At 40.0% G+C, this 27,906-nt stretch overlaps 1 protein-coding gene across 1 annotated transcript in view; it reads left to right on the plus strand.

The window, feature by feature from the left end:
* The window catches only part of STAM (signal transducing adaptor molecule), a 54,712-nt gene that overhangs the window by 18,741 nt on the left and 8,065 nt on the right, over positions 1-27,906 (plus strand). Inside the window, exons 3-12 of the mRNA XM_004578579.2 lie at positions 9,278-9,353; positions 9,435-9,530; positions 10,882-11,028; positions 14,534-14,624; positions 18,836-19,028; positions 20,075-20,169; positions 23,160-23,248; positions 26,671-26,758; positions 27,141-27,195; positions 27,711-27,864. Coding sequence (XP_004578636.1) covers positions 9,278-9,353; positions 9,435-9,530; positions 10,882-11,028; positions 14,534-14,624; positions 18,836-19,028; positions 20,075-20,169; positions 23,160-23,248; positions 26,671-26,758; positions 27,141-27,195; positions 27,711-27,864 — 1,084 coding nt within the window. The remainder of the gene's footprint in view (positions 1-9,277; positions 9,354-9,434; positions 9,531-10,881; positions 11,029-14,533; positions 14,625-18,835; positions 19,029-20,074; positions 20,170-23,159; positions 23,249-26,670; positions 26,759-27,140; positions 27,196-27,710; positions 27,865-27,906) is intronic.

Raw genomic sequence — 27,906 nt, forward strand, 5'->3', positions numbered from 1 at the left:
ATGCTATATAATCATATATTTAAAACACAGACAACCAATATTATAAGTACAGACAACACACTTCAAGAGACAAATGTTAAATATGTCTAGTGTGACTAAAAAGACTTGGACATGACTTAGAAATTATTTAACTGGAAAAGCAATTCTTTTTTTTTAATATAGAAGATTTATTTTTGATGTTCTTTACATAGTTTTACATACTTGAGAAGGATACATGCCCATGTGGACCACCAATCAGGGTGGGAAGGATCGAGGATTGGGGGAAAGTGGATGAGACAATTACTTTCACTTTTTTCCCCCTGTGTTTGGGAGAAGTGGGAGAGTGAGGGGAGAGGGCCACTCCCAGCAGCCCAACTGCATCAGTACCCAGGGATGTGAGACAGCCACTCAATGTCAAATCAGGGTCTCTGATGTGGAGCATGTTCTGAGGGTTTTGCTTAGGTGGATTCGATATTAGAGTCTCCACTCGCCTAGACTCTTGCTGTCCAATTTTTTCTGTTTTCCATCCTCTGGCGTGGTAGCAGATGTCCTCTGTAGGCCTCAATGAGCTGTCTGTGCCCCGTGGTACATTTGTGCCTGCCATCCACTGCACAAGTTTTAGCAACCAAGGAGGCCCATTCTGACACACGCACTCCACATTCAGACCACAGATCCTGTGATTTTCCTCATGGTTGGAATTTTGAGTCCAGTAGTCCATTTGGGGGGGAAGGGGATGGATTCTCAAAGAAACCTTGCCTGAGATGACCCCAGACCTAACTCCTGTGTGTGCCAGCCAATGCAGGGTCCAGCAGCCACACCAGAACACACGCACACACGCACACACAGGTGGTTGCAGCCATTCAGTCAGTTTTGTCCCCAGCCCCATCTTAATATGCCAACCATGGATGCTATGGATCAGCCTAACCCTGTGCACCACACACTTGATCCTCACACACATCTGCAAGAGCTACAGTTTAGTCAGTGATCCCAGTTACCCCTACCAAGCCCGCTTCCAGCCCCAGTTCCTACACATGCGGGTATGTGTAGCAGACTGCTGTAGTCCATCCCACCCGCATTTGATTTGGCTTTTGTACACACCAGTGTGACCAACCCCACCATCTGGCTCACAGTGCCTGCAGGTGCTACCACCTGTGCGACCAGTCCTGCTGCAGCCCAGGTTCTCGTGCTCACCAGTGGGAGCTGCAGCCAACAAAAGGGACCCGAGTTTCCCTGCTAGGTGCACTTCCAGTCCTGGATCTTGTGCTTTCCAGGTGGTTCTGTAGTCTAGCCTGACAAGACTTGTCCAGTCCCAGCACTTGACAGCTTATGCTGCAGCACAGCCCCAAAAGCCTGCACTTAGTCTGGCTTCTACATGTAGCAATAAATACTTTCAACCCCACCTGACTCTTCCCCTTAAACCAGTTCACATGCAGGCCAGTGGGTTTTGTATGCCTTGCCCAACCTGGTTCCACCCCAAGACCCCTGCTCTCACACTCACTGGTGGGAGCAGTGGCCCAGCAGGGGAGCCCCAACACCCTCCTAATAGCCTTGTCTCTTTCCCTGGAGTGTTATTGTGCTGGTGGGTGCTGCGACCCAGTCTGGCATGGCCTGCCTCACCTCAGCATTAATCAGTGGTTGCTGCACCTGGCTCCACCTGGCTCCACCTGGCCTGACCCTAGTTCCAGCTCATGCTGATGGTGCTACAGCCTAGCCCAGCCTAGCCTGTCCCACATTCTGTTCTGGTTCTTGCTTGTATAGATGGCGCCTCTTGACAGTAAGTGACAGAGTCACATCGTGAAAGAGCTTCTGGGTTAGGAGTTGTCTTTGGGATACGTGATTTTCCAGAGGCCTATTATTCCCTTAAGTTTGTTTAGTTGAATCATAATTCTTAACTTGAGAACAAAACAGTGTGATACACCTGAGTAGCAAGCTGATCCTCCCCTTACAGTGCTGCCACCCCGTGTAAGTGCAGGTTTGAGTCCTGGCTGCCCCACTTCCAGTCCAGCTCCCTGCTTATGTGTCTGGGAAAGTAGAAGAGAGTGTCGCAAGTCCTTGAGCCCCTGTTCCCACCTGGGAGAACTGGAAAAAGCACCTGGCTTTGGACTGGCCGGCCCTGGCCATTATAGCTGTTTTTGGAGTGAACCAGTAGATGAAAGATCCCTCTCTTATCTGTCACTTTCTGTAACTCTGATTTTCAAGTAAAATAAATCTTTTTCTAAAAATGAAATACACCATTAGAATAAAACAGTAGATTTTGATAAAATATGAAATGTCATTTTGGTACTTGAGTCACATGTTCCTTAAGAACTGGATAGGCGGGGCCTGGAGCGATAGCGTAGTAGCTGAAGTCCACTCCTTGCACACACCAGGATCCCATGTAGTCTCCAGTTCTAATCCCAGCGGCCCTGCTTCCCATCCAGCTCCCTGCTTGTGGCCTGGGAAAGCATTCAAGGATGGCCCAAAGCCTTCGGACCCTGCACCCACCCACTTGGGAGACCCGGAAGAGCTCTGGGCTCCTGGCTTCGGATTGGCTCAGCTCCAGCCATTGTGCTCAACTTGGGAAGTGAACCATCGGATGGAAGATCTTCCTCTCTCTCTGTCTCTCTCCTCTCTGTATATTTGCCTTCCAATTAAAAAAACTGGACAGGCAAAATGTGATATAAAGATACCTTTAGCTTTTTTGTGTAACATTTGTGATTTTTAACATAGAAAAATTGTTCTGTGTTGAGAGATCTTCCTATTTATACATAATTGTAGATATGAACATCTGATATTGAATCAAAACTGATTTGATACCTATGAAAAGTTTTACATGGTGATTTTTCATGTGTTTCTCTCTTTAAATATATGAGCTGATAGAGCTTTTAGTTCTATTAAAATTTACAAAAGCCGAAGTGATGGTAATGGCTTTCTTTTTTCAAAATTTATTTTATTTATTTGAAGATCACAAGTTACAGATTGAGTGAGAGAGATCTTTTATCTGCTGTTTCAAATGGTTCAAGGGCTGGGACTGGGCCAGGCTGTAGCTGGGAGCTTCTTTCTCAGCTCCCATGTGGGTGCAGGAGCCCAGAACACTTGGGCCATCCTCTACTGCTTTCCCAGGCACATTAGCAGGGAGTTGGATTGCAAGTGGAGCAGCTGGTATGCAAACAGGTGCTCAAGTGGGATGTAGGCACTGCTCATATGGGAGATGCAGCACCCACCAGGCTATGCTACAACACTGTCCACAGGACACTTTTATGAAATGCATAACTTTGTTAACAGTATTGTAATTCATACAAAATTGGGTCAACTGTATTTATATGTATGCAACAGCTATGACTTATGCTAGAGATTTTGTTTAATTTAGAATTAAAAACACAGGTTAGACTCAAAGCAGGATTAGTATTGTTACTACTGTATTCCTAAAGCCTTGCACAGCTTTCCTCTCATTTTCTTGTTTTAAAAAATACAAACACACTTATTTGAAAGAGAGACTTCGAGAGGCAAAAAGGTCTTCCACCCATTAGTTCATTCCGCAGATCACAGCGATGGCTGGAGCAGACTTGCTCTGGAGGTAGGAGCTAGGAGCTTTTTCTGGGACTCATGTGGATGCAGGGCGCAGGGGCTTGGGCCATCCTTTGCTGCTTTACCAGGCCATAAGCAAGGAGCTGGATCAGAAGTGGAGCAGCCATGACATGAACCAGCACCCATATGGGATGCTGGAGCCACTGGTAGAGGTATAATCCGCTATCCCATGATGCCGGTCCCTGCATAGCACTTATTATATAGAAAATAAATAATAAAGATTAATTAGTATTGTCAGCAGTTATGTACTACTTGTACACTCACCATAATTTATTTGGAGAAGGTGATTCATGCAAGTAGCATTAGTTATCTAATTGGATTAATTGTAAGAGTCAGTGTATTTGACAGTGATGTATACTACTCTGTGTGGTGAAGTCAGCAGTTAAGGTGAATGAATAAGAGTGATTCATCCATTGAACCAAGAAGTGACTGTGCTAAAATTCATTTTAAAAACCTGTCCGGGCCCGGCGGTGTGACTTAGTGGCTAAAGTCCTCACCTTGAACGCACCAGGATCCCATATGGGCGCCGGTTCTGATCCCAGCAGCTCCACTTCCCATCCACCTCCCTGCTTGTGGCCTGGGAAAGCAGTCGAGGACGGCCCAAAGCCTTGGGACCCTGCGCCTGTGTAGGAGACCCTGAAGAGGTTCTTGGTTCCCGGCTTCGGATCGGCGCAGCACTGGCAGTTGCGCTTACTTGGGGAGTGAATCATCGGATGAAGATCTTCCTCTCTGTCTCTCCTCCTCTCTGTATATCTGACTTTGTAATAAAAATAAATAAATCTTAAAAAAAAAACTGTCCTTTCTTGATTTGCCTTAAAAGCTTCAATTCTGTGTTCTGTGGTGCATTGTAAAGTCTGTATGTGAAGATAAAGCACATGGGGTAACTAATATGTGCCTTAAGAATGAGAGGGTAACACCTTAGTTTTTCATTTTTCTTTTAAGTATGATATAGCTTATTTTTTAAAAAAATTATTGCAAAGTCAAATACACAGGGAGAAGGAGAGACAGAGACTCTGATACTTGGGTCACTTGGGTCACTCATCCACATGGGACATGTTGTGGAGTTCTTGGCTCCTGGAAGTGTGGGTGTTTAGTGAGGAAATTGGTGGGCAGAAGATCAGTTTCTCTAGCTTTTCAAGTCAATGTAAGCTTCTTTTTTTTTTTAAATTATTATTTTTAATTCATTAATTACATTGTATTATGTGACACAGTTTCATAGGTACTTGGGTTCTCCCCACCCCTCTCTCCAAACCCTCCCACAATGTAAGCTTCTAAAAAATGTTTGTGCAGCTGTCACCACTGTCTCTTTTCAGATTGTTAATCACCACCTCTCCCACAAGAAGCCGCTTGTACTTACTGGAAGACCTCTAATTCTCACTTAGCTTCTGATCTTCAGCAGTTGCTAATCCACTTTGCATCTCTCTCTGCATTTGTTCCTAAATATTTCATATAGGTTCATGCATTGTGTGTGTTTTTGATGACCAGCTTTTTTTATTTCATAAGCGTTGCAGCCTGTATCCGTACTTCACTGTTTTGATTGTTGTAGCCATTGTTTACGAACCAGTTCAGTGACACTCAGTACATTCAGAATGTTGTATAACCAACACCACAATCCATTTTCAGAGCTTCTTTATCATCCCAAACAAAACTTGGTTGTACCCATTAAATAATAATCAACCTTCTCCCCTCTCTCCTCTTCTTATTTTTTTGCATTACCTGTGTCTACAAAATCTGTCTGTTGTAGATACTTCATGTAAGTGGGATTTTGCAATATTTAGTTTTTTGTGCCTGGCTTTATTAGCATAATGCTTTCAAGGTTTGTATATTGCAGCATGTATCCGAGTTTCCTTAAGGTTGAATTGTACTATATAATTATTGCTTTGTTGATAGACATCCCTGTGAGTAATGCTGCTCTGAGCATGGGTATACACATATTGAATCTCTGATAGTTTAAAAACATTTTTTTGAGAATTTACAATACTTTTCCACAGTGGCTATCCCATTTTACATTATTACCAGCAACACAAAATTTTCTTGTGCCCAAATAAGCTTGTGTTAGCTTGTTGTAACTATGTATGAACAGGATTTGGTTTGAAGTATAGAGAAGGATTTTTTTTCTCCTTAAGATTTGTCTTATTTACATGAAACTTGAAAAGGTGGTGGGGGGGGGAGGGGAGGGAGAGAGATAGAGAATGAATAGCTTTTATTTGCTGATTCACTCCCCAAATGGCCAGAGCTGTGCCAGGCCAAAATAGGAAGCCCTGAACTCCATGTTGGCCTCCAAATGGGTGGAGGGGCCCAGATTATTGGGCCATCTTCTGCTTTCCTAGGCACCTTAGTAGGGACCTGGATCAGAAGTGTAGCATACTGGACTCAAACAGTGGCTGGTATGGGATGCTGGTGTTGTATTATAAGTGGCGCTCAATCAGCCAGGCCACAATGCTGGCCCTGACAGTGGTTTGAAAAGAAGTTTTACAAAGCAACATACTTCTGCTGAAATGAAGTCAAAACAAGTTTGTGGTGAAAATGTGTGGAAGAATGAAGAAATCATTTTAGTGCTTTATAAAAAGGTCATAGCCTCATAAGGACAGTGCCCTTGGAGAAATCACTGTTTGCTATTGAGCATCTTGCTTTAAAAGGAAAGAGATGGTAGTAAATGGAATTCCACAGGGCAGACAATCCACATCACTTTGAGGAAAAAATGAATTTTGTTCATGTCCTAATTGAGTAGGAGGTGGCGGCTACAGTAGAAATAATAGCTGACACAGAAACATCTCGATTGGTTTACTACAATTCTGACAGGAAAATTAAATTGGAGAAAACTGTAATGATACTTGATGAATGCCAAAGCTTTTGTGCCCAGATCAGCTTCAGGTGTGAGCAGTGCTTTCAATGCAAGTCCTAAGTAGGTGAGCTCAACATCCTGAAGATTTTCTTCAAAGAATTTTAACAGGAAATGAAGCACGGCTTTACTGGTACCATTCTGAAGATGAAGCACAATCAAAACATTGAGGCCCAGGAGATAGGAGTGGGCCAGTCACAGTACAAGTGGACTGGCCCAGAGCAAAGATCTGTACATGAGCCAGGCATTCTGTTTGTTGACTTTACAAAGGACCAAGAAGAATGTTTTAAGAAAGCCAACATTTTAGTGTGAAAACACTCAGGAAGACTTCCTTGAAGATTCCTTCTCTACCGCAGGAATGCTTCTACTCATTTTCTTGTCAAGTTGTACAAGAGTTTCCATAGAAAATTTCAGAAGGAGCTCCTGGCTCCTGGCTTTGGATCAGCTCTGCTTTGGTCGTTGCAACCATTTGGGGAATGAACCAGCAGATGGATATTCTTTCTCTCTTATTTCTATAAATCTGCCTTTCAAATAGAAATAACTATTAATGAAGAGGTTGTTTGTAGTGATTTTATTTTTACTCCTTTTTATTTCAGCAGTCTTGGGAATAAAGTTGCTTCTTTTGTCATTCATGGTCAATCTAATTAGAGATTTGTCAGTTTTGTTCATCTTTGAACAAAACCTCTGTTGTATTAATTTTTACTTATTTCCTGTTGCCTGTTTTCATTTATCTTCTAATGTTGTTAAGAGTTGAAGTTAGAGAGAAGAAGAGGGACAGAGAGCAAAAATCTTCCATCTGTGGATTTACCTCCCTAATGGCCATAATGGCTGGGCTGGGCCAGGCTGGATTCAGGAGCCCACAGCTTCTTAGTTTTCCACTCGAGTGCGGGGATCCAAGCACTTGCGTCATCTTCCATTGCTTTTCTAGGCAGTTTAGCTGGGAACTGGCTCGGAGGTAGAGCAGCTGGGCTCAAACCAGTGTCAGCATGGGATGGGAGTGTTGCAAGCAGAGACTTAACCTGTACCACACCTCCTTTCGCAGAATCTTTATTTCTTTATTGTTTTGTCTTCCTGTTTGCTTTTGATTTAGTTCATCTCCCTCCTCTTCCTGCTTTTTTGCCCGCTACTTAGGGGGAGAGTTTAGATTATTGGTCATCCTTTACCAGTTTTTTTTATGGGAAAATACGTTTAACGCAAGATCTTTTCCTTCACTGGTTCTCTGCCCAAATGGCTGTTGATGCCGCGAGTCCAGAATTCCATGATTGCCTGTATAGATGGCAAGGTTCCAAGCACTTTGATTCAATTTCCACTGCCTTCTCAAGGCATATTAGCAAAGAACTGGATCTGAAGTAGAGCAGCCAAGAGTTTAACTGGCTCACAGATGGGATGCCAGTATCACAGGTGGTGGTTTATCCACAATGCCAACCCCCAAAGTTTTTTGTCTTATCTTTTTATTACTCTGTAGGTGGACTTCTGCTAATATTTTCAGTTATTCTCCATGTATTTCATAGGTTACATATTTTCAGGATAATTTCAAGTTTGATTCATCAGCTTATTTTCTAGTTTTATAGTTTTCATAATTGGAATAATACCTGTTTTTTATATGCCATTTCTCTTATTATATTGATCTCTTATCTGCTTGAATATACTTGTATTATCTTTTATATATACACACACACTCCTCAGCAGCTGATTCCGTTATCTGTTAATTTTGCATTTTCAGTTGAGTAAATTTTCTCCAAGTTATGTCACAGTTTCCTACCATATGTCATATTTAGTGATTTTTTAATTGAATGATTGCTATTTTGAATTTTCTGTTATGGAGAAATAGGTTATATTGTATTCCTGCTATATGCTTACTGAAGAGTGTTAAGCTTCATATGCTTTCTGAAGTTGTTAACCCTCTGTGGCTAATTTTCAAGTCATTGTAGGGTAGTCTTAGGGATAATGTTCCAATGTTAGTGGAGAACCTCTGGTGTATGTACTCAAAGCTCTATAAATATTCAGTAAGAACTCTCCACTTTGGTGTGAGCCCTGACACTTTGTGAGGTTTAGGAATGCTTTCTCATACAGCTCTCATTCACTTTTTGTTCTGTGTGGAGTTTTTAACTTATGCATGTGTGGGTTCTTCCGAAACAGACCTAGTTGGACCATTATGCAGCTGTCTGCAACTTTTAACAGCCTCTACTGTTTCCTGCAAATCATTAGCCCTCTTAAATTCTGATTTCTTTCTCTTCAGTTCATTTGATGTCACTGTGTTCTTGTTGAGGTCATCTTCCCTGCTCTGAGATCTAGAACTGCCTTTAGGAATAAAGTGTGTCCTGGTATTCAAGTGCCTCTAGGCAGAAAGCAAACCTCTGGTTTATGTGATTTGTTTTTCTTTTTCTTCCTTTTTTTTTTTAAGATTTATTTTTATTAGAAAGTCAGATGCACAGAGACAGAGATAAAGATCTTCCGTTCAATGATTTACTTCAAAAGTGGCCATAATGGCCAGAGCTGCGCTGATCCAGAGCCAGGAGTCCAGAGCCTCTTCCGGGTCTTCCACACTGCTGTAGGATCCTAAGGCTTTGGACTGTCCATGACTGCTTGCCCAGGCCACAAGCAGGGAGCTGGATGGGAAGTGAAGCAGTTGAGCTATGAACTGGTGCTGATATGGGATTCTGGTGCATGCAAGGCAAGAACTTTAGGCGCTAGGCTACCATGCTGGGCCCAAATGTTTGAAACTTTTAAACTAGTTGGTCTACAGTTTTTCACACATGTCATTAATAAAAATGGAGGTTCTGTGCTTGACCATAGTTGTCTATGACAGTTTATTGCCTATAATAGTTAAAGGAGTGGGGGGAGTGCTATTTGTATAATTAACTAATAATTGTTTTTCTCATCTTTTAGACCCAAAGATTGTCTGCGATCTATTATGAGGAGGGTGAACCATAAAGATCCTCATGTTGCTATGCAAGCTTTGACTGTAAGTTATTTCATTTGAAGCAGTGTTACAAAATGTGCTGCCAATACTGGGCCCTTTTAACTTGTGGTCTTGTGCTTTCAGCTTCTAGGAGCGTGTGTGTCAAACTGTGGTAAAATTTTCCATTTGGAAGTATGTTCAAGAGATTTTGCTAGTGAAGTAAGCAATGTATTAAATAAGGTATGTTGTTGTTTTTTTTTAATAAATTAAGACAGTTTTTACGTTGTTTATTGTTGAATTGTTTGAATTTTTAATTACAGATTTTTTAACCAGTGTATTCATTTATGTTTTTCTAAGGAGACTCTAAATTTATATAACCTTAAGGATTTTTTTTCCGGCCCTGTTATTTAAAGTTATTCAGCTGATAAAGAAATGTGTATTTCTATATCTACTGAAACAATATTGACTACTTCAGGAACGAATTTTTATAATCATTTTTGTAGCCACACTGGTGTTTTTAATACAAAGGTTGTAGAAATTTTTCCAAAAACGTATGATAGGGCTCGGCAGCGTGGCCTAGTGGCTAACGTCCTCGCCTTGATCCCATATGGCCACTGGTTCTAATCCCAGCAGCTCCACTTCCTCTCTATCTCTCCTCCTCTCAGTATATCTGACTTTGTAATAAAAATAAAATAAATCTTTAAAAAAAAAAAAAAAAAAAAAAAAAAAAAAACGTATGATACTCTTAACATGAATGAGCCACTCACTGGCCATCACAGCATTTTAATACTTCTTTTCTTCTAGGTTAAACTTGCACCTGGTGTGGCTTCATAAGTGATGGCAGGGGAGTTTGCTGCTCAAGTTGCCCAAACCCTCATGAAATGGGACTGATTAGGATTCCAAAGGAAGGAAAAAGCACTAAATTCCAGGATAATCAGTGAAAGCATTTGCCAGGGGAACTTCTTGGGGCTGTCTGTGTCCTTATAATGGACAATGAGATGAGAAACACTCTATCCAGGAGTGTCTATAATGAAAGGTCAGGTTCTTGAGTACATGTGAGGGTTTAAGGATTTAGGTTCAGGGTTGAAGCTAGTTTTATATTTTTAGCTTGTATTTCATCTTCTAGTGTTTCAGGTCACAGCCTTAACTTTTATCAATGCTTGTATTAATTGATTAGGACAAAGAAAAAGTGGTGTAGTGGACTAGAAGATTTTACAATTGCCTATTTACTTGATAGTGGGATTTAAAAAAAAAAACTACCATTTATTCTGTCCTTACAGTTTTTTCATGGGTCTGCAAAAAACATAACGTCTTTGTGTTTCTGATAAATAGATTGCTTAGTTCAAAGTACTCTGAAAAGTTCTGTCTTACTGATCAAATGTAATTACATACTTAATATTTTAATTTTTAAGTAATATACCCTATTTTTTCATAGGGTGAATGTAGCAGTTAATTTCAAATAAATAGCATTGTCTTATTTCATGTATACAGTGTATAACTTAGGATCCTTTATGATTCAGACTATCTATAATGTAATTTTTCTAGTTAAAACTGGGAGATTGGCACTTTTTCATTAAATTTCTGTTTTTAGGGTCATCCCAAAGTATGTGAAAAATTAAAAGCTCTTATGGTTGAATGGACAGATGAATTTAAGAATGACCCACAACTTAGCCTAATATCAGCAATGATTAAGAACCTTAAGGAACAAGGAGTTACTTTCCCAGCTGTTGGATCTCAGGTATTTTATAATGTTCTGTGTTATATTTTGTCTCTCCGACTGCTATGATTGCTTTTATTTTTCCTTTCTGTTTCTCCAATCCCGTGCAGATTTAACTTCTTCAAAAAGAATTTTTGTTAAAATAATGTTTTGCATGAAAAAATATAGTGGAATGTTTTAATTCACTTCAACATCTAATCTTTATTTTCCTTTTTCTCCATTTTAAATATATTGATTTAGTATTTAAAAATATTGAATATATTTTTTTCATGTTTATTTGGGAGACAGAGGTCGATCGAAAGGAAGGGGAAGGGGCAAGAGGCAGTGAGAGGAAAGGGACGAAAGGTTCACTCTCTTAGGCCCATACTTACCTTGAACCAGGGGCCAAAGCAATGTGTAGGTAGCAAGGACCCAGGTATCTGAGCCATCCCCACTGCCTGTTCAGGCCCTCATCAGCAGGAAGCTGGAGTCAGGAGCAGAGCCCGGCATTGATCCAGGCTCTCCAGTATGGGATGTGGGTGCCTTAACTGTTAGATCAATGCCATGCCCCATAATGCAATTTCTTTTTTTTTTTTCCATTTTTTATTATATTTTTGATAATCTTTATCTAGTTAATTAGGGTAAAAAGGTTCAAGGGCTACAGGAAAATGGGTAAAACTACTATTTCCACATTGTTTTCTTCATGCATCTGAGGTAAAGGGGAATTTTTTTTTTTTAGAGATTTATTCATTTTTATTACAGCCAGATATACAGAGAGGAGGAGAGACAGAGAGGAAGATCTTCCGTCTGATGATTCACTCCCCAAGTGAGCCGCAATGGGCCGATGCGCGCCGATCCGAAGCCGGGAACCAGGAACCTCTTCCGGGTCTCCCACGCGGGTGCAGTGTCCCAATGCATTGGGCTGTCCTCGACTGCTTTCCCAGGCCACAAGCAGGGAGCTGAATGGGAAGTGGAGCTGCCGGGATTAGAACCGGCGCCCATATGGGATCCCGGGGCTTTCAAGGCGAGGACTTTAGCCGCTAGGCCACCACGGCGCCAGGCCCGGTAAAGGGGAATTTTAAGGGAGAAGCCCCACCCAGTCTCCCACCCACTCCAGGTCCCTGATGTGGGGAATGCTCTGAGGGTCTTGCTCAAGCGGTTTTGATAGTTCAGCAGCTATGAATTGCTGTCAATCTCGCCATTCTAAGCACGATGAGGTCGTTGAAGAATCCACTGATTGACATAGTCCATCTTGGAGTCTCCGTTGGCCCAGTTTTTCACTACCAACATATAGCTGAGGTGGTTGACTGACTTGTTCTGTCTTCTGTGTTTTCATGGTTAGGGTTCTGAATCCATCAGTTCAATTAGTGAGATCCCCAAAGAAACTTTGTCTGAGGTCTCCCCAGACCAGATTCTTGTATGTACTAGCAAGTACAGGGCCTGGCAAAGTCCATCGCCCCAATCAGCTGGTGGTTGCAATTGCTGGGTCAGTTCTGTTTCTAGCTCTGTCTTCCACTGGAACCAATGGCAGTTGCCGTCCATCCTGGTTCTGCCCAGCACATACTTGGCCCTCACATAAACCAGTGGGGGCTGCAGTCTAGTTGGAGGAACCCACAATAACCCCCACCAGGCCCGCCCCCTGCCTTGGTTTGCCAGTATGTGCAACAGACTAGTCCAGTCTGTCTCACATCCCCTTCTGCTCTCATACATGTCAGTGGACATTGAAGCCTAGTTCAACCCAATGAGCCCTACTATGCAGTCCACACACATGCTGTTGGGTGCCTTTCTGTCGAGCCACCCCAGCCCCTTTCCTGGTTTTCATGCCCTCCAGTGGGAGTGGTAACCCAAGAGGGAGGAGCCCACTATTTCGCTACTAGGTCACTCCCACTCCCGGATCATGCACTCTCCAGGTGGTTCTGCAGTTTAACTTGACAGAGTAGCCCCCTGTGCCAGCATCTGCCAGTTGATACTGCGGCTAAGCCCAAACAACCCTCACCTACTCTGATTTATGCTTGCACCAGTAGGAAGAGTCAGATCAGCCTGGGGTTTCCCTGATCTAGCTCACATGAGGCCCACAGGTGTTGTACCCCTGCCTAGTCTGGTCTGCCCCCATCCCAGCTCAAGCTTTCCAGTGGGAGTAGCTGTCCAGCAGGGGACAACCCCCACATTCCTCCTGCCGGCTTTGCCCCCTCCCTTCCTGGTTAGCACGTCTGCTGTTTTGGCGCTGCAGCCACATCTGGTACAGGTAACCTCACCTTGGCATTCCATAGTGTGCACTGGTTTTGTCGCAACTGAACCTGGCTCGACCCACACTCTGTTCTGGTGCTCAGATTTGCCAGTGGATGACGTGAACTGATTCAGCCTGGTCTGCCCCTGACCCATGCCAAATGTATGCTAGTGGGAAACTTTCCATGGCCTATTCTGGGCTGTTTCCTATCATGCTTCTTGTGCTTACCTGCAGGTTCTGTGTCCTGCCAGAGGAGTTGCCCAGGCTCCTCCATCAGAACCTCTCCCAATGTCAGATTGCGCGCATACCAGGGGGTCCATGAGCCAGCCCTACTCAGTTCACTTCCTGTCCCAGCAGGAACAGTGGCTTTTCCTGACTGGCCTTCAACCCAATCTGGTTCTTACTGTTGGGTGTTTCAGCCCAGCCACGGCTCGTCCATACCCACATACAGCTCACACATGGCTCAGTAAGGGCTGAGACCTAGCCTAGTCCGTCCCACATCTACCGTGGTCCTCCAGAGCACTAGAGGGTGTTGGAGTCTAGCCCGGCTTGGTGCGTCCAGTCCCAGTCCACACTTGTGCTAAGTAAACTACAACTGTTTCCTGATCAGAACGCAGCCCCCATTCCAACCCTGTGGTCCTTGGTGGGAACCTCCACCCAGCTAGGGTATCCCCTTAGCTCCCCAACCGGGCCTGTTCCCAGCCATAGATCACGCGTATGCCAGTGGTTGCTCTGACTCAGCTTGGCACAGCCCATCACCTGTCCCGGCCCTTGCCTTAGACACCGTGGCTTAGTGTCCCTGGCTCATGCAGACCAGTAGGTGCAAGAGCCTAGCTCGGCATGACCTGTGCTCCATCCTGATTTCTAATTTCCATAATGCAATTTCAATAATATGGACAGATTGACAAACTAATGTTTTATGAGCGTTCACATTGTTCCTTATAAATCTGAGTTCTTGGGATGATATCCTGTTTTTTGATCTAGAAGGAAGCAACTATTGAATAGATAATATGTATTTTAAAATGAGTTGTTGAAATAATCATCTCTTTCCTTCTTTAAATCCCTTTTTGAAATATGTCTGAAAAATGAACTCTAGTCTTTTCTGGAGACTGTGCCTGAGATCTAGTCTAAACCTAGTTGTTCTCAGTCTGTTTCCTCAGTTCTTCCTCTTCTAGACTGTCTCAAGGACGAAGTTATTCTGTTTGAATTTATTTATTTAGAAGTTTGTGGTAGACGGATGAGAAAAATCTAGCAATTTCTTAAAGAAAGTAGGAGAATTTAAGAACAGCTTTCAACTAGGTGTTCCTTTTCTTGTGTTAGGCTGCAGAGCAAGCGAAAGCAAGTCCAGCTCTGGTAGCCAAGGATTCTGGAGCTGCAGCAAATAAAAAGGAGGAGGAAGATTTAGCTAAAGGTATGTGTTTTAGTTCCTGGTGGGAAGAAGTCAAGTTTTTGTTTGTTTGTTTGTTTGTTTGTTTGTTTTCTCTCGGAGATTTAATGACCAACAACTAGGACCTTACAGCCATAGCTGAAGTCTTATTTGTTCAGTGTCATTTTGTTACTATCTTCTTCTGTCCACTGCTGTCATCATGTATGCTTTTGTTCTAGCTTTTGTTTTGATAACATTTTATCATGTTGTATTTCCACAAGCAGTATCAAATACTTTGTGTGAACAGCTGTGTTGTTCATAAGTAGTAATTTGTTTCAAAGTCAGAGTGACTTCCCAAATGCCTTCAACAGCTAGGGCTGGACCAGGGAAAAGCTAGACACCGCAGACTCCATCTATGTGTCTGTCGTGTGTGGAATGGAGCTTGGGCCATTACCTGCTGTATTCTAAGATGTTTTTGGGAAGCTGGATAGGAAACAGAGTAGCTGGCATTTTAATTGTACTTTCCATATGGGGTGTAAGTGTCCAACATGGTATCCTAAGGTAGTAATACACTCTTCGGTGTCATCTGCAACTTTTTTTAATGAAAAGTTACCTGTTAGATGTATTCATGATGAGAAATATAAATGAAGTTTCTTTGTTATTGTGGCAGAGGGACGAGGTGGGAAGAGGATTGTATTCCAGTATACTAATGATATACTGAACAATTTCTACCGAGCAACATTGGGTTTGTTTCTAATGTTTACATGTAACATGTTGCAGTGAGCATCCATGTACATGTTCCCATGTATATATGACTTTCTGTGTTAGAGCAGTATTATTGGATCATGGAATAAGATCTTCTTCAATTTTACTAGATGGTTCACAGGTTTTCTTTCTCCATCGCAATGTATGAAATTGCTTTATTGCTTTTTAAGCCCTGATTCTGGTATTGTCAGAATTTATTTTTTATAAATCTGATAGATTTGAAAGGAATCCAGTTATTGTTTTATTTCCTTGATCTACAAGTGAGGTTGAGTTGTGTGCTAATATATTCCTTGGCTATTCTGCCCTCTTAGATGTTAATCTATCTCTTACATTTGTTGTAGGAGTCTGTTTGATTTGTTTTTAACATTAGTAATGGTGTGTTTTTCATCTAGACATTTAAAATTTTAATTTTTTCTGTTTTCTGTTACAATTTTTAATTTTAGACCTTTTTAAAGAAAATTTTCCTAACCTTAAAATCTTGAAATAAATTTTCAGTTTATTGTCTAATTTTTTTTTTCCTCATGATATAGTTCTATAGGCTCAGGGATTTCCCCTCACAACATTCCCAGACTCCCTCCCCTCTGTTTTCCCCTATATTTTTATAATAGTATAGTCTGTCAACAACAGGTGTTAGTCCATCATCATTCTGCAATTTAAGTGTATCATGACACTGTAGGCAGTCTCTAATATTTTTAAAGTCATATTTTCATATTGGGTTGTTTTTAAAAAATATTTATTTTTATTTGAAAGGTAAATTTTGCAGAGATAGGAGAGATGGAGAGAGGTCTTCATCAGTTGGTTCGCTCCCCAGCAGGCCACAGTGGCCAGAGCTGGGCTGATCTGAAGCTTCTTCTAGGTCTCCCATCTGGGTGCAAGGACCCCAGGGCTTGCCAAAGCAGTCCTCTGCTGCTTTCCGAGGCTGCAAGCAGGGAGCTGGATGGGAAGTGGATACCAACATCACAGTTAAAGGATCATTTTGTTATGCCAGTGCAATCTAACTTCAGTCTAAAACAGGGATGAAAGAACAGAAGGGATTATGGGTTCACTTGAAAGAAAGGTAGTCACTGCCTGAAGATTACATTGCAGAGCCCATGAACCGGTTGTACTTTAGGGCTGCCCTTGGGGGTTAGTATGGAAATAGAGCAGGTACATTTCAGATGTTTTTGGAAGACTCTTAGGTAATTTTTCAGACTGAGTGTATGGCAGTTATACTTTTTAAAAAAATTTATTTATTATTTTTAATTCATTAATTGCATTGTATTATGTGACACAGTTTCATAGGTACTTGGATTCTCCCCACCCCTCCCCAGACCCTCCCACCATGGTGGATTCCTCCACCTTGTTGCATAACCACAGTTCAAGTTCAGTTGAGATTCCCCCGGCAGTTGTACTTGGAACAAGAAATCCCAGGTTCTTATACTGCTTTTTATTTAGTAAAGCTATAATGAAATTTCATATGCTTAGCTTTCCATGGTGTTGTTTATCATTTGGGAGTTTAAGTTATAAGAATGCGTTATAAAGGTGAAAGAAAATATAAAATATCTGCAGCTGAATTTGAAAAATGGATCTAAAAGTTTGTCTTCTTATACCCAGATTAGTTTCATCTGTTTAGTTATTTGAAAGTCAGAGGTAAAAGTGAAAAAGAGGGAGTGGAGAATACTTTCCATGTCTGGTCCCACCAAATGGCTGCAGTCACCCAGGCCTGGGCCAAGCCAAAGCCGGGAGAGGGCTTTACTTTCTATGTCTCAGTGCTGTCACCCTACCCAGAATAATTTAAATAATTAATTAAATAAATTAAATTGTATATATCTGATAAAAAAAAGGAGTAATGCTATTTAATTTAATGACTTATTTAGACTTTCAGTTGTGATTGAATTAATAGAATTGACAGAAATGGTTTGTGTTTAATATATCAGTATTCTAGTTGTCAACTTCATTATTTTTTTTTATTAATTACATTGTATTATGTGACACAGTTTTATAGGTATTGGGATTCCCCCCTCCCCTGCCCAAACCCTTCCCCCATGGTGGATTCCTCCACCTTGCTGCATTGCCACAGTTCAAGTTCAGCTGAGATTCTTTCATTGCAAGCATATACCAAGCATAGAGTCCAGTATCTTATTGTCCAGATAAGGTCAACGGCTTGTTGGGGAGACTATCTCTGGTCTCTAGGTAGAGCCGGCAGAGTATCATCCCGATCAATTAAAAGCCCCAACATGACATCAGCAAAAATTGATAACGTTATGGAGTTAGTTGACATAGTATTGAATAACCAATATGTTAAAAAAAATGCAAGTTCTTAACCACATCCTGTGACTACTTTATTGACATTTCAATTTTAGTTTATATGCAGCCAGGTTCTATACACCTTAAAATGGCTATAGGTTACTATTCAGCTGTCTCGTGTCTATTTTCATTGTAGTATTTAGTTTTTTACAGCGTTGAAGCATAATTTTGCTGAATCTGGCTTTTTTCTTTTCAGGAAGTCTAGACTGGCTTATAACTCTTACAAGACATATGTCAACAGTTTAAGTGCAGAACAGTTTTAAGGAGGGGTGTGCAGAGAAATCTTCAATGCCCTAGTGAGAAGTAACTAATCTTTATGTTCCACCCAGTAAGATATAAGTGAATCCACACTGACTGTTTCCTGTCTGATTCTAGGCTTTCCTTGTTCTTCTCTATCCTAGATTTTTTGTTTGTTTGGTTGGTTGGTTATTTGTTTTGAGGGGTTTCCCGAATGATCCCGATGGTCATTGCCAGAGAGGGTGTGGACCCGAGGTTGGAAACAAGCAAGGACCAGAGAGAGGTCCCCTCCCTAGTCCTGAAGGAAGTTTACTGTTCTTCTGTTTCTGCGGACCGCTCAGGGCTCTTGGCTGTTGTTCTGATGCCCTTGTATCCTGCAAGAGAGGATTTGGACTTCTTCCATCCCATGTGATAGATTCAAGTGGGAGTGGATGACCTCAGAGTTCTTGGCCTCCGAAGGCAGTCCAATTCCCCGTGGTCTCCTTGGTAGTTGAGATGTAGTCCTTGGTGCTCGTACTGATAGTCCTTGGTGAGGATCTGAGAGTCTTCAGGGTTTGGATACAAGCCTCCTCCTGTCCCCCTGGTCCGCTCTGGGGTTCCCCCCCTGCTCTTTGCATAGGACCTTCTATTAAGAGGTTGTCAGGATCGCTCTTGATTCCCCCATATGTCTTTGTAGTTTAACTATTGTCTAATGCTTATCTGAGTCTGTTGTCTATGAGTTACCAGTGATGATCCTGGTAGGTTGTATTTCACATCTACCTCACACATTCTAGGGAAAGGAAAATTTCTCTGCTCTCCCGCTCCATTACAGAATAACATAGGTTGGTTCATTTGTGTTTAATATATCAGTATTCTAGTTGTCAACTGCACGATTTTTTTTAAAAAGTACTATTTGCCTTACTTGTATTTCTTTGAATTTTTGCACATAGTAATGTTTTGTTTTGTTTTTTAAACTCGTTATTTTCCAGCCATTGAATTGTCCCTGAAGGAGCAAAGGCAGCAGTCCACCACCCTTTCCAGCTTGTATCCAAGCACATCTAATCTATTAACTAACCACCAGCATGAGGGCCGAAAAGTTCGTGCTATTTATGACTTTGAAGCTGCTGAAGATAATGAGCTTACTTTTAAAGCTGGCGAGATTATTACAGTGCTTGATGATAGGTAATAGTTAATGTTGAAGCAGGCATATGAAAACATATAGCATATTACTTCTGTGTTTCACCTTATTTCTGTTGAATTCAATTACCAAATATGATAAAATATATTGACCCAGATATTCTGTCTATATGACCGTTGGCAGTTATCTATATGAAACATTGATTTTATATGAAATTATACATTTTGTTGTTCCAAAGGAGGTGATAACAATTCATCCCTTTTTTTTTGAGACTTATTTTTATTGGAAAGTCAGATACACAGAGGAGGAGAGACAGAGAGAAAGATCTTCCATCCAGTGTTTCACTCCCCAAGTGGCTGTAAAGGCCAGAGCTGAGGCGATCCAAAGTCAGGAGCCAGGAACTTCCTCCAGGTCTGCCACGCAGGTGCAGAGTCCCGAGGCTTTGGGTCTGCTTTCCCATGCACAGGCAGGGAGCTGGATCGGAAGCAGGGTCTCACATGATAGAAATGGCAAATGGATCTCTTGCAAGATTGCTGATCCTGTTGAAGAGGAATGTGTTCTCAGGACCTAATCACCTCACAAAGCCTCACCTCCAGATGCTTTACTTCCTAATACTTTACAGTTAGAATTTCAAAATATGAATTTTGGGTCCCTTTCATAAATGTTTTGAGCTAAGCCATGTCTTCTTTCTTAAGTGTTACATTAGGAGAAAAAAATTCCAGTGTATGCTAGAAGTGGAAATTTATATTAGCAGTCTATTTTTAAATCTGTATTATAAAGGTTTCTTACACTAGGTCCCTTGAACCTGCCTGAAGTTGGCAATTTTTAAAAGTTAGAGTATCTTTTTTAATAGAGAATTCACAGCTTTTTTAAAATTATTATTACATTCTTAAAGTGTTCACCAGCTTTGCAGTAAGATTATGTGTTTTGTAAGTTTTTCTCTATGGACTTAGAAATAAGTATAATAAAAATACATGCATTGACTTTTTCACTGGATTGTTGTTTAAAATCTAATCATAGTATGAATTAGATACTATAAAAGTAAAGACAGAAATAAAAATATTCATTATAGTATTCTTTGTTGTTGCAGTGATCCCAACTGGTGGAAAGGGGAAACTCATCAAGGAACAGGACTATTTCCTTCTAATTTTGTGACTGCAGACCTCACTGCTGAGCCAGAAATGAGTAAGTATTTTTTATTGTCAGTGGGTGATAACCCCTTAATAACTGATATGTTAGTGTCTCCCAGATGCTTATTAAAAACATGCAAGTGGCTAAATCCTTGCTTTGCAAGCACTAGGATCCCATTTCCTGGCCCTTCTGCTTCCCATCCAGCTCCTTGCTTGGGGCCTAGGAAACTAGTCCAGGATGGCCCGAGGTCTTGGAACCCTGCACCCACATGGGAGAGCAGAAGAAACTCCTGTCTCCTGCCATCAGATCAGCTCTGCTCCGGCCCTTACAGCCACTTGGGGAGTGACCAGCAGATGGAAGATCTTCCGTTCTGTCTTTCCTCCTCTCTGTAAATATCTGACCTTCCAGTGAAAATAAATAAATCTTTAAAACCAACAAAACAACAAATAAAAAAACCATACAGTAATTTATTTGCCAGAAATGATCTCTACTAGGATTATCTTCTGACAGATTATGGAATCTATCAAATATCCATACTGCTGTCATTATGAAAATGTATTTTATACATTATATATATGCATGTATATATATATACACATTAAAATTTATACGTTATGTATTTTTTATCAGTTGGTAAAAGTATGACAACTGCAGTGTAATCCTAGAAGATTCTTCATATTTAAAAGTTGAGACCATTTCCCTAGTTTCTAGCCTAGATTGGAGCACAGTGTCCTCTAAGCAACGTAATGGCCTTCTTGAGTGCCCATGTTACGTATTCTGATGGAGCCATATCATCCAGTATTTAGCTAATCATGTCAATTCTTTTTTATGTAATTTCCAAATCTTTGGTGACTTAAAAAAAAGGAATTAGAGAGAGCAAGCTTTTGGCAAGAGATGAAGACAGCTGTATTCTATGTTGGACTGCCTGGTTTGGTTTTTGTTTTTTTTTTTGGTATAAAGTTTCTTTATTTGAAAGGCAGATAACAGAGAGAAAGGTCTTCTGTCTGGTGGTTTGCTCCCCAAGTGGCTGCAATGGCCAAGGTTGAGCTGATCCAAAGCCAGGATCCAAGAGCGTCCTCCTGATCTCACAGGTGGGTGCAGGGTCCCAAGGCTTTGGGCCGTCCTGTACTGCTTTCTTAGGCCACAGGCAGGGAGCTGGATGGGAAGTGGAGCAGCCAGGAAATGAACTAGTGCCCCTAGGGGATCCTGGCACGTACAAAGTCAGGTGTAGCCACTAGGCCACCACACTTGGCCACCACACCAGGTCCTGGACTGCCTTCTCTGAGTCCCAGCTCTGATTCTGATTCTAACTTCCTGCCAGTCAGTACCCTAGAGGGGCAAGATGACAGATCAACCAGGTGGACCCCTGCTGTCCACAGAGAAGACATAGTTTGAACTCTGAACTTTTGCCTGGCCCAGACCCAATGTTGAAATACATGCATAGTTTTTTTGGAAATAGACTTTTTCCAGATATTGCTTGAAGACCCTTAACTATGTTTCATCCTTAATAAATTGAAAGGGAACAAGGAGGGTCAGACACTGTGTAAAGGAGTTAGACTTGTACTTTCCAACCTTGGAACAAAGCGTGCTAGCGTGATCCACTTAAGATCATTCTTTCTGGAACCCTCTTCATTTAGTATGTCAGCTGGAAATACCTTTCTTCCTTAGCTTTATGATGCACAAGGATACTTTAAAGTATACATACTAAACTCAATGAAGAGTTATTTTGGTGAGTTTTTTTTTTATTATAGTGATTGATATATTTTATTGTAAAGGCTGATTTGCAGAGAGAAAAAGAGACAGAGAGAGAACGGTGTTCCTTTTGCTGGTTCACTGCCCAAATGGCCACAACTGGTTGAGTTGATCCAAAGTTAAAAGAGTCAGGAACTACTTCCAAGTCTCCCATCTGCTGCCTTCCCAGGCCATAGGCAGGGAGCTGGAAGGGAATTGAAGAGCCTGGATATAATCAGGTTCCCTGTGGGATCCCAGTGCTTGAACGGGAAGGATTTTAGTCAGTTGAGTCATTGTGCCAGGGCTTGTAAATATTTTTTTTAAAAGATTTATTTATTTTTATTGGAGAGGCAGATATACAGAGAAGAGGAAAGAGAGAGGAAGGTCTTCCATCCGATGATTCACTCCCCAAGCGGCCGCAGTGGCCGGAGCTGAGCCAATCCAAAGCTCAAAACCTCTTCCGGGTCTCCCACGCGGGTGTAGGGTCCCAAGGCTTTGGGCCGTCCTCCACTGCTTTCCCAGGCCACAGGCAGGGAGCTGAATGGGAAGTGGCGCCGCAGGGATTAGAACCGGTGCCCATATGGGATCCTGGTGCATGCAAAGCGAGAACTTTAACCACTATGCTATTGCGCTGGGCCCCCAATATTTTTTAAAAGATGTGCTTATTGTACTTTGAAAACCAGGTTACAAAGAAAGAGGGAGTAACAGAGAAAGATAATAAACTTCCATCTGTTCCAAATGGCTCCAATGACGAGCTAGGTTGGTCCAAAGCCAGGGGCCAGGAGCTTCTTCTGGGTCTCCCTGTTTATACAGGGGACTAAGGCCTTGGATCTTCCATTTGTCTCAGGCCATTATCAGGGAGTTAGAGTGAAAGTACAGCAGCTGCTGCAGAATGTCTAATTGATTTGCTAGTTCATTATAGTTTCTGTGAAAAAAAATGCTTGCTTTGAAGTGAGTTATAATTTTAGAAGAATATTCATTTTACATAGCAGAATTCACGATTGTAAAGGTTTTTTCAGTAATTTACTACAACTCTGATATGTAGTGATTAATTGATTTTTGTTTCACAAAGAGACTAACGAGTTCTTTCATAGAAAATGTAAAACTTAACATTAAGAAAAATTTTGGCAGTTTCATAAAGTAATGTTATGTCATTGTTTACAAAATTTATAACCTAATTGTTCTTTAAATTCAGTCTGTTAGCTTAATGGAAATTTAAGAGAAATTTAGATTCTCTCTTAGAACTTCAAATGCTTTAACATATATTTTATAATTGATAGTAAGGAAACGATAATTCTTACAATATTTTCCAGTTAAACCAGAGAAGAAGACGGTACAATTTAGTGATGACGTTCAGGTAGAGACAATAGAGCCAGAGCCGGAACCAGCCTATATTGACGAAGTGAGTGATCTCTTCGCGATTGCATTTGGTGCTTTGCAATGAAGCTTTTTTTTTTCCTTACAAAATAAAAAGTTACTTGGATATTTTTGCTTTTCTCTTGTGAAAATTGAAAAAGTACAGATAAAGCAAAGAAAGAATACTTGACTATTGAATGAATAAAACAAGTTACTCTAATAATTAACCTGTCATTTAATTACTTCTGTATAGCTCATTGTATAAAAAGTATTGCGAATATGTTGTCATTGGAAATGATTCGTTTTCCTCGTTGAGTTAAACATAGTCTAATTTCAAATAACTTTATGCAAACAACATGTTAAATGTCTTCATATATCATTATCACATGTGCAAAAATAACATAAGTTTTGCGTGGTTATATTTGAAAACATTCTATAAACTTGATCAAAATTCAAGTTGCAGTTGTAGAGCCAAATAGTAGAACTTAAAATCTTGTTATTCGTGTTTAAATTTGACATTTTCTTGACTCCTGTTTGTGTAAGATTTATAGTAATCTCTGGTATTATTACATGAAAGGAAATAGATTAAAATGTTACCTTTTTTTTTTAACTTTAAGCATGTTTGTGGCTGTTTTTATCAATTAAGCAAAGTAATATTACTGCTAGTATTAGTGCTTGCTTTGAATTAACTTTATAAAGATGTAACTTATAGAATTAAGAAACCCATACAGGATTATCCGGATGTCATATTATGTAGATCTATGATTGGCAAAGTATCACTTGGACTATGCTTGTTTTATAAACATGGTTTTATTGAAACAGCCTCATTTGCTTCTGTGTTGTCTGAGTATGAATGATGTGGAGCATGTGGCCTGCAAAGCCTTAAATGTCTTTATGGCCATTACTGAAAGTTTGCTGGGCCTAGTATTGGTCATGATAAGAGCATTTTTTTCAGATTTCATTTTTGTATATGTTTAATTTTCCTAAAATCATTCTGCCTAAAAACCTTCTCTGCCATCATTTGCCATTTCTTTTCTCTCCTCTCTTCTTATATGCCTCTTCTCCTGTTTTAGAGAAGGAAGGCTTACTGCTTGTCCATAATCTGATACATTGTGCTTGAACGTAAAAGTTTGTTTGGACCATTCCGTATATTGATGTTGATATTCAGAGAAGAAGGATTAATTAAGTTAAGATGGTTTCATACATTTTGCTATCAAAAGTGGCAGGCCCAAAATAGACAGTTGGTAGCAATAATTTTTTATGATGTATCACTGATGCCAAAATCTAAAAGAACATATTGAAAGATTCAGTGATACCTTTTTAAGAGCATGTTTTATATAATCAAGTTTTTAATTCTTTCAACTATAAAAAAATAGGAATAGAACTGATCCTGAATCCTACCTTATTTTTCAGAACTTTAAATGTAGTTCTGTTTTTTATCCATTCTGAACTATTTATCATTATCTTAGATTTGTCTGACACTTACATTATTATCACCAATGCATGTACATATTTTTCTTGTAAGGAAAATTGATATGGCCATTAAAGGAAGACTTTTTAAGGTTTATTTATTTGAAAGAGTTGTCACCATTGTAGGCAGTGGCTTTATCCAATGTTCTACAATGGTGGCCCTGACAGAAGACTTTAAAGTAAAGTATATCAGGAGACAATTTTTAGGGAGAAGCTATTTGGAAATTTAATGAGATCATTAAACAGAAATGTGGTTGCAAATTGTTACAATGTGACAGTTCCTGTGGGTGGATATATAACCTTATTGTGTGTGTGTTTGATTGATTTATTTGGTAGGCAGAATTACACACACATGCAAACACACACAGAAAGATTAAGAAGATCTTGTATCTGCTGACTCACTCCCCAAATGGCTGTAATGGCTGACATGACTGATCTGCATTTGACCAAAGCCAGAAGCCAGGAGCTCCATCTTGGGCTCCCGCATATGTGCAGGGATGAAAGACCTCGGCTGTCTCTTTACTGCTTTCCAAAGGGCTTTAGTAGAAATTGGAATTAGTAGGATTGGAAGTGGAGCAGCCGTGACTTGAACTTTTGGCCATATAAGGATGCTAGGTAGCATCTTATGCCATGGCTTAATCCACTGTGCCACAACACTGACCCCTGGATATATTTCTCAATGTATTTTAAAAAATTTTATGATGTCAGTTTTAAAATACAGAATTCTACTTGGGGAAGAGGATTTTCATACATTTGTGTCACATCACTCTAGAAGTTATAATTCTCTCCGACTCTTCCTGCACAGAACAATTTTTTTTTTTTTTTTTTTTTTTTTTTTTTTACAAATAACCACTTTAGTTGGAGTTTAGTCTTTAAATTATTTATCCTGTGTGCTAATGTGCAATGACAGTCACACAAAAACCAGTTACAGGACCCAGTGTAGTAGCCTTGCGGCTAAAGTCCTCATTTTGAATGTGCTGGAATCCCATATGGGCTCTGATTCTAATCCTGGCGGCCCTGCTTCCCATCCTGCTCCCTGCCTGTGGCCTGGGAAAGCAGTCAAGCATGACCCAAGGCCTTGGGACTCTGCACCGGTGTGGGAGACCTGGAAGAAGCTTCTGGCTCTTGGCTTCAGATCAGCTCAGCTCTGGCCATTGCAATAATTTGGGGAGTGAATTAATGGATGAAAGATCTTCCTCTCTGTCTCTCCTCCTGTCTGTTTATCTGACTTTCCCATAAAAATAAAATAAATCTTTAAAAAAAATAAATAAAAAACAAACAAAAAAACCCGAATTACACTGAGAGATTTGTAACTATTTTAGTAGTATCTTTAATAGATGAATTTAGATTTTAAAAATACATGCAAATATGTGTGTCCTTATGTGATGGATATATTTGCACAGTTATGGTTTTGTCTATGCAATAGAAAATCCTGAAATAATAGGGTAGAGTTAATGATTTAAGATGCTTTCCAATCCTTCCCACATTGAATAGAGAAACCACGAGTCTTTGTCTTTGCTAATAATGACAAACTGAAACATTGGTAGAGAGTAAACACAGAGCATAACCTTAGATTTCTGCTTAGAGCAACGGCTGAATTATAGCAGAACTGTGCCTTCTTGAAGCAGCTGCTAATATCCCTGTCAGGGAGAAGTAGTAATGACTAAGTTGTTAGTCATGCATTGCCATTTTGATGTTAATACCTGTTGCTTGACTAAGCGATACTTATGTTAATACAAAATGAAATCCTTTAATGTGACATGTTATTAGTTCAAATATGGCTTTGTACTCTATGTGAGCAGTTCCAGAAAACAGACCTCTTAAGGTTCTGATTTTACATGGTATTAGGGAATACATGGGATGCTAAAAACATCAAATTAATATTGGGGTCATTGTGACTATGAATTATATAAGTACCATATCCTTTATTAACAGAATAAGATCATAACATTGTGTAAAATTTAGTTACTCTCTATAGTAAATACTTACTTCTCGTAGGATAAAATGGACCAGTTGCTGCAGATGTTGCAAAGTACAGATCCCAGTGACGATCAGCCAGACCTTCCAGAGCTGCTTCATCTGGAAGGTGAATCTTGTATTTCTTTTTTTTTCCTTGCAAATTAAGATGGCTTAGAAGGTGTATTAGTGTTCTCTCATAGGATGGTGTTTCAGATTGAGCTTAATGTAATTTTCTCATCTTGGATCAATCTCACTTTCATATGTTGTTTAAATCTCAGGTTGAGTTTGAATTTGTATACGTTTCTACCCAAATTAAATAATCATATTCAATACTTCAAAATTTTATATAGTGAAATTTAAAAAAATTGTTTTTGGAGTTCAGTATTTTAAGTTGTCATCATTGTACTTTAAGACCGTTTGATTTCTGTGCTATTATAAATTACATCTTTTATTCTGTAAATTACATGAACATCAAAAGTTCACTTGTGTTTTCTTAAATCTTATCTTAGCAATGTGTCATCAGATGGGACCTCTCATAGATGAAAAGCTGGAAGATATTGATAGGTAAAAAAAATGTGTGTTTTATATATTTACTAATATGTTTCATACCTTCTTACCTGGAGCTATTTCTATAAATGGCAAAGTGAGATACATCTGCTTTTCAAAAGAGAATCTGTAAAGGAGCCAGTTCACATGCGCTTGTTTTTATCAATACATGCAAAATTAGACTGATTTACTTTTTTGGTAAGTGAAGATTTGATTGACCTTTATAATGTTAGTTTTTTAACTAATAAAACCATTAGAACCTACAAATGACCCTTTTGTTGATATGTAGGGAAGCCTAGATATTTTAAGTTATATTCAAGTGCAGGAAGCTGTAATTCTCTCAGCATAGTACTTAAACATTGAACAGTTTGGGTTTGCTTAGAGCTAAAATACAGGTTATTTCTGTAGCAGTTAAATTTTTAATAATGTTTATGAATTTTAGTTTATGCTGTTCTTGCTATTTTGATGGGTGATTATATAGAACATCTCATTTAAACAACTGCTGTGTTTCATTTTATTGTTTAATATTTTAGAAAACATTCTGAACTTTCAGAACTTAATGTTAAAGTAATGGAAGCACTTTCACTGTATACCAAGCTAATGAACGAAGATCCTATGTATTCCATGTATGCAAAATTACAGAATCCGCAGTATTATGTGCAGTCATCTGGTGTTTCTGCTGCTCAGGTAATCTTAAAAATTGTTTTAGATTCTGAAAGGTATTTGGAA

Source organism: Ochotona princeps, chromosome 10, assembly GCF_030435755.1.
Source record: "Ochotona princeps isolate mOchPri1 chromosome 10, mOchPri1.hap1, whole genome shotgun sequence".
Lineage (NCBI taxonomy): Eukaryota > Metazoa > Chordata > Mammalia > Lagomorpha > Ochotonidae > Ochotona > Ochotona princeps.